This window comes from Mustela erminea, chromosome 14 (assembly GCF_009829155.1).
Source record: "Mustela erminea isolate mMusErm1 chromosome 14, mMusErm1.Pri, whole genome shotgun sequence".
NCBI lineage: Eukaryota > Metazoa > Chordata > Mammalia > Carnivora > Mustelidae > Mustela > Mustela erminea.
Window position 1 is genome coordinate 36095722 of NC_045627.1, and position 6755 is coordinate 36102476.

The 6755-nt window shown below is 58.1% G+C and overlaps 1 protein-coding gene and 1 long non-coding RNA gene across 2 annotated transcripts; one reads left to right on the forward strand and one right to left on the reverse strand.

Annotated features, from left to right (window-relative positions):
* Positions 1 to 462: 462 nt before the first annotated feature.
* Positions 463 to 2388, reverse strand: NEUROG3 (neurogenin 3). Its single transcript, XM_032313462.1, has 2 exons — positions 2164 to 2388; positions 463 to 1995 (listed from the first exon to the last, which is right to left on the reverse strand). The coding sequence occupies exon 2, from the start codon at positions 1992 to 1994 to the stop codon at positions 1347 to 1349; it is 648 nt and encodes a 215-aa protein (XP_032169353.1). The 5' UTR covers position 1995; positions 2164 to 2388; the 3' UTR covers positions 463 to 1346.
* Positions 2389 to 3630: 1242 nt separating this feature from the next.
* LOC116573677 lies at positions 3631 to 5719 on the forward strand. Its single transcript, XR_004278921.1, has 5 exons — positions 3631 to 3666; positions 3771 to 3855; positions 4210 to 4290; positions 4668 to 4736; positions 5560 to 5719. It is a non-coding gene; the product is annotated as an uncharacterized LOC116573677 (long non-coding RNA).
* The last annotated feature ends 1036 nt before the right edge of the window (positions 5720 to 6755 follow it).

Below are 6755 nucleotides of genomic sequence, written 5' to 3' on the forward strand. Positions count from 1 at the left end.
TTTCTGGGATGCCCAGTTCACGTTCCATGGTTCTGAGGGCTCTGACCCTATGGTTGGGCTATTACTCTCCTCCCCACATTCAACAGTCGCTCGAAATCCAGGCTAGTGGCGTAGGAGAAAGGTCAGCAGGGCCAGCAAGTAGCCCTAGTTGGAAACTTGTCTTTCATCTAAACCACTATTTGGAATATGACAAGTAGCTGCCCTATAAAATAAAACAGGGAACTGGACCAGTGATTTCTTAAGAGCCTTCCAGCTCTTACTTTCTATGCGGGTTTAGCTGACTCGCTCTCAGGACGCAATCTGCTCTGCCACCAGCCTAGCACCGCAATTTCTTTGCCCAAATCAGAGAAGGTGCCCAGACCCCCTCTCCTTGGACTGAGGTCCACCCCCACCCCAGCCAGAGGCTGTCACCCTCCCTTCTGCATAATCGAGTTACCTAACTGAGGTTTCTTGAGGGTACTTTTTTTTTATTGGCTCAAAATCTCATTCACCAGTCTCTAAATAATCTTATGTACAAAATATAGACTTTCCCCCCTGCTGTGAAATCTCATCAATAAATACAAACGTGTAAAGGAGGGGGGGGCATATAATTTACCATACCAAAATTCACTTCAAAAGATATCATATAATTTACAGGCCGATATTTTCTTTTTTCTTCTTTTTTAAAGACGACTTTTTTTTTTCTTTTTTCTTCTTTTTTAAAGGGGCGCTTCAGGTCACAGGGAAGCAGGACAGACACTCCGGAGGCAGACAATCTCTTTCCCAGTTCACAGCCTGGTCTCCCTCCCCCAGGAGCGCAATGGTTCCAAAAAGTGCTCGAGAGAAGGCAGAGGATCCCTCCGTGGAGTAAGGCATCAGAGCGGCCAGAAACCAGCACTTAATAGGGACTGGAGAAGGTCAGCAGCGTCTTCGGAGAAGAGAGCAAATGGTGAGAGATCAAATACTGGTTTAAATCACATTGGTGGAGGATTGGTAAGAGAGACTGACAGACTTGAGTGAGTGTAGGATGGCTGGAGACAGCGGGTGTCTCCAGCTGCTTAGTGCCACAATCCCCGGTGCCTTTGCGGGAGACTTGGGGTGACTTGAGGGGAATGCTCTCAGAGCTTGCAATCCCCGCCTGCGCGGGCAGCAAACAGAGGGCTGAAGTTGGCGCTGTGAAGAGGAACCGGGAATTGAACCCAGCCTGTTACCCTCCTAGGCGCCTAGGCTCACCCCCCTGTCAGGGAGCCGCAGACTGGAGGAGAAAGTTCGCCCTGGGGTTGCTGCAGCCTCAGTGCATCCCTGACGGCCCCTGTGGCCCCCCACCCACAGCCAAGCACCCACCACCCAGCGGTTGACAGGCTCCTTCATAGAAAGTCTGAAAGAGCTAAGGCGCTGGGGCGCAGACCGGCCGGAGAGGCAGGCGCCTGCAGCCCGTGACGCTCCTCCAGCGAGGCGGCGGGGCTCAGGCTGCCCGCCTGGGAGACCGGGGAGTAGAGGGAGCCCCAGTCTCCCGGGGAGCCGCCGTCCTGGCAGCCCAGCTCCACGCAGGGCGGTGTGGGTGGCTGCAGCCCGTAGAGGCTATGGTCTGCTATGCGCAGCGCCTGCGTCAGCGCCCAGATGTAGTTGTGCGCGAAGCGGAGCGTCTCGATCTTGGTAAGCTTGGCATCGTCAGGAAAGGTGGGCAGGACGCCGCGAAGTGCGTCCAGGGCCGAGTTGAGGTTGTGCATTCGATTGCGCTCGCGGTCATTGGCTTTCTTGCGCCGGCTCCGTCGCTGCTTGCTCAGAGCCAACTCACTCTTGGGCCGGCTGCGTCCCCCGCGTCTTGTCCGGAGCTTCCTCGAGGCCCCTTGGGAGCCACCCCCTTCCTCGTCGGCGCAGTTCCCCCGCACGCGAGCCGGGCTGGTCGGAGCCGACGCCACGCAGGTCACTTCGTCGTCGAAGACGCCCTGGAAGGGCTGCTCTGTCTCCTGGGTCACTTGGACAGCTGGCGCACCCGAGGGATGAGGCGTCATCCTGCAGCAGGGGAAGAGGTCGGGGTAAGCGTGGGTCCAACACCCTAGCGCAGTTCCCTATCCCGGAGCCAAGTGGGAAAAAGCCCAGAAAGAGCCATCTCCCCCTCCCGCCGGATCAGAGGACCCCTTTCCCCTCTCCAGCCCTCGCTCTGTGGCCTCCAGGTGTTACCTTGTTCTCCCGCGCAAAAGGGTAGAGAGCAGGGCGGGGGTGGGCAGCAAGAGCAATTGGTGAGATGAACTGGCCTTTTCGTCTGCAAGCCCGCCTGAGAGCAGGCGCCGCTGCCTGAAGTTTCCCCAGCTCCAGGAAAGCGAAACGCAAAGGGGGTCCCGGGCCACCGTTGCTGTCTTTGGCGCGGCTGCGAGACCACTCGGATTTTCTGAGCCGCAAGTCGTGTGCCCCTTGGCACGCTTTATCTGCTCGGCCCCAGCCAGGAGCGTGCCTGCCCCGTTGCTGCCCGAGCCGCCGGCCAATCAGCGCCGGGGCCAGGGGGCCGCGCCACGCGAGCCCGCTCCTCCCCCCGCGGGGCACAGCTGGATTCCGGACAAAGGGCCGGGGTCGGGGGAGGGGAGCGCCACTGTTTGCTTTCTCTCTTCGGGCTCCGTCCCAGCAACTCTCGGTTCCTCAAAGAGCCTCGCCCAGTGAGAAGAGCCTCGTCTGGCTCCCGTCTGGCCGCCCCAGACCGCTTTGCTCTTATTCTGTCTTTCCTTGGCATCTGTCCAAACCCTTTTTTGGTACCCCACAGAGGGTTTTGGGAAGCCTATAGGGTTGGTTAATTTCCACGTGTTACACACGGGGACATTAAGGCTCAGAGAAGGTGGCGGCTCGCCCCAAATCTCCCTGCCAGAGATAGGACAAGGAGCAAAGTGTTCTGACTACCCGCTTGAAGGAGTGCCCCTAACTCCAGTTGCTGCCCTGCTCTCCTGCTCTCGGGCAGGCCAGGAAACACACACTGGGTGATGTTTCCCTGACCCTCTCCTTGCTGGGAGGGGGGCACAGGGCGACCACAGAGAGAGTGATTCTGCATCCGTCTCTGCCACTTGGAGACCTTCCCTCAGGGTTAGGAGCCCCCCTACCCCACCTCCCACCACCGTGTCTGGAGATGAGGCGCTTAGAACTCTCCCCCCCCACCCCACATCTCCTTTCAGGAACCGGAGAGGTTTCCATCATGTCCCAGAGGCAGAGGGTGGCCATGGTGGGACCTCTGGTGACATTCCACCACTAGTAGTCATGGACAGCCCCCTCACATTCTGGCCAGGGCCTATGGGGAAGGGCCCAGGTGAGGATGGGTCAGGAGAGGGCCAGGAGCTCGAGGCCAGGCCATGTCTTCTAAATGCCCGAGGTTTGCTGGCCCGGCAAGAAGCAGATCCCGTCTTCCTCCCCTCCATCCTCCTGCCCGATCACAGGAGAGCAGGCACTGCTGGCACTCCCTGGGCCAGCCAGCGCCTCGGTGTTGGGCCGGGATCTGGCCGTGAGCACCGGGCAGAGACTCAGAAGTCCCCTGTTATCACAGTCTGGAAATCTTTCCAAAGTGACACTGAACACATCCTCCCTCCTTCCTTCCCCGCCCTTCCCTTTTGTCCCCGCCTCGGACACCCCGTGGTCTTCTGCTTCCGGTCACTCAGGGTGAGGGGTCGCGGCTTCCGCTGCTCTCTCTTGACCAGGACGTGTCCGGTGGGCTGGGGGTGGGGACGGGGGGGAGGGAGCCGAGGGTGGGAAGGGTGGAGCCCGCCCCGCATTACATCTCCGCAGGCTGCGATGACTTTACTTTCCAGCAGACGCAGATAGGCAGTGTCTGCCGGAAGCTGGCGGAGGGGGGCTGGACCGGGCTGGGAAACTGAGGGGATGGGGTGAAGGGAGGAGGTAAGTCTGCGGATCTGCCCCGGGGACTGCTTCTCCATACCCGCCCCAGCTGCTTGGAGGGCGCAGTTAACTCCTGGGCAGGGAGAGGAAGGATACTCTTGGGAGCCAGGGTGAGAGGGCTCCAGGACTGTATGGGGATGGGGGCGCTGTCTTCCAGATCTCAGCCAGTGGGCTCTCAAGCAGATACTCCTTCCTTTTCTGCCTTCCATCTGAAGCTAGGGGTCAGGCTCAGGAGCAGCAAACGGAATGAGGCTCACGGGTTCCACATTTTGCTCCTGCTCCTTCTTTAGGTCACTAATTGCTCCAAATGTGTTTTCTAGTCATAAGAATGAGAACCCAAGGCCCTTTTTGCAGATGGAAAAGTCAAGGCCCAGAAGGGGAAGGGACTCACCCAAGGTCACACAGCAAGTTCTACTGGAACCACATGGAATTCAGGTCCTACGACTCTCATTTGTAGACTCACCCTTGTACCTGCTGCCTCTTCCTGATTGGGGGAAAATATATATTTTTTCAAGGCAAAACCAGAACCCCAAAGTGTAGAAAATAGAAGTCCCATATCTTTGACAAAGACAGGGTCAGAGTAGAAAAGGGATAGTGGCCCCATTTCCCTGTGCCAAGAGGAGCCAGCCTTACCCATGTTCCATCTCTCTACTTTCCTGCCCCATACACCTGCCTTGCTTGATTTCTGTTATCCTGCAAATTATGAACTGACAGGAAATCCAAAGCATGCTTCCCTAGGGTTTCCAGACCCAGCCCCTCTCCGGGGAGCGAGCCCTGGCTATAAAGGATCAAGACATCCCTATGGGTTGCAGGAATCCTGGAGAGCAGCTGGAAACCAGGACTCTCATCCAGTAGTGGCCCTGAGACAAAAGGCATAAAAGGTAAAGGCGGACTGGCTTGGCTCAGTTTTGCCGCAAGCGGGTAATGGGTACTGGCAAGAGCGGAAAGGCGAGCTTCCTGCACCAGGGTAAGATTCTGGGCATTCCTGAGAACCTTCTTATCTGGGAGAGAATTCTGGGACCCACTTGGAATTCTTATCCAGCTTCCCTGGAGCAGCTCCGGCTCAGGGCTCTTTGGGGCTTTGCAGGCAGTCATCACCACTGCTTTGCGCAAAAAATAGGGCGAGGAGCGCGCAGCGTCCCGGAGCAGCGGTCTCCTTGAGGAACGCACCAGACAGCCCTTCTTCTGGCCAGGAGGGCAGGGCCGGAGGTCACAGAGTCCTGGGGGATTAGAGATCCGGGATCCACGTCCTCCCTCTCGCTGCTGGGGACGCACAGACCTCTCTCCAAAGTCAATGCCTGTGCTTCTGGCGGCGGAGGCGCAAACAGTGACAACTCAGTGCGCGCAGCCGGTGTTTGGGAAACGGCTCTTCCCGCGGGGAGCAGAGCCGGTTCCTGAAGCCCCAGGCCAGCCACCGCCTGTAAGGTCTCCCAGATGCGCGCGCCTCTGCTCTCTGAGACCTGGGCAAGCCTGGAGGCTGAGGCGGCCCAGGAGACAGGCGACGGCCTGACGCCTGGAGACCGCGGGCAGATTGGAAAAGAAGGAAGGCAGCGGTCCGCCCTGCCGCCTTCCTGTCGGCGGGGGGAATCTTAGCAGTGACTGGGGGCTCTTTGAGAAGCAAGCGGGAGAGAGGGGGGGCCATGGGAAGCTGAATAGCTAATGGCTTGCCAGAGGAGGGGGCTTCTTTCTCTCGCCTTCGCCTAGGCGCTGAAAGAGGGGAAGACAAAAATCTGGCGAGCGAGCTGCCTGGGCCGAGACTGGCCACTTCAAACAGCCCTTCAAACAAAAGGAGACGATGAAAAGAAAGCCCCACCTGTCTCCAGTGTTTGCTAAAATAATAATAAATAGATTTCGTTTAATAAATAATTACAAGAGATTGTAAAGTGGAGTGCTTTGGAAAACATCTACCGCGGGAGTCCCGCAGCCAGCCGTCACCTGCTCCCAAGGCGGACAACTTTATTGTTAAGCCACCCCCCAACTAGTTTGCCTCTGATAAACTCTCCCTCGTTTTCACAATGACTGTTTACTCATAGTTAGCACAATATTACCTTTGCCGTGATAAACCCAGAGGGGGGGAGACCTGGCCCCTGGCTCCTGGGCACACCTGTCCCAGAAGCTGACACATGGATTTGGCACCGAGCAGGCCTCCCCCCCGGGGGCCCTGCCTCCGTGTACATTGGCCCAATTGCCACCCATTTATAACAGGTTGACTGCAAGGCCTATCTCGGTCCTATTTGTCTTCTTTTATTGAAAGCATATGGTCTCCAGGGGCTCACCAGCCCCATATTTCATCTGCCGGGAGCTGGGGCGCTTCCGCAGGCTGGTGCTGCCCAGGCGCGCTGCTCCCCACTCAACGGCTGCTGCGCCAGCTGAGGGGATGGCGGAGGTGGGGTGGGGAGAGATAAGACGGGCTCCTCATTCGCCTTGGGAGAGAAGCCATTCCCTCAGAGACTCCTCCTCCCCCGGCGCAGAGACCTCGTGCGGTCTTGAATGGGTGGCTGGTTCTTTTTCTTGGGTAGGTGAGAGGGCGCCATATGCCACCCCCCGGGGCGTAGGAGGGAGCTCCAGCCTAGGCAGCCCTCTAACAAAGGCAAGAGAGGGCCCGGGACCTCAGGAGAGCCCGAGGTTTTTATTTCCAGATCCCCCTCCCTGCCCAGGGCCGCCTCCCCCCGGATGTCCGTAGCTGGCGCAAAGCGCCTGGAAACAAAGTGTCCACATTATCCCAGCCGCCGGCGGAGACAGTGAATGCGTGAAAAGGTGCATTGCGCACCAAGACACCTGTTGGAGCGGCGCCTCTTCTCAGAGCCTCTCTCTGTTCTGCCCTCGGTCAGCGGGAGGGGTAGGGGGGTGGGAGGAGGGAGGGATACTGTGATTTGTGGCGACATATGTTGAGCAGATTG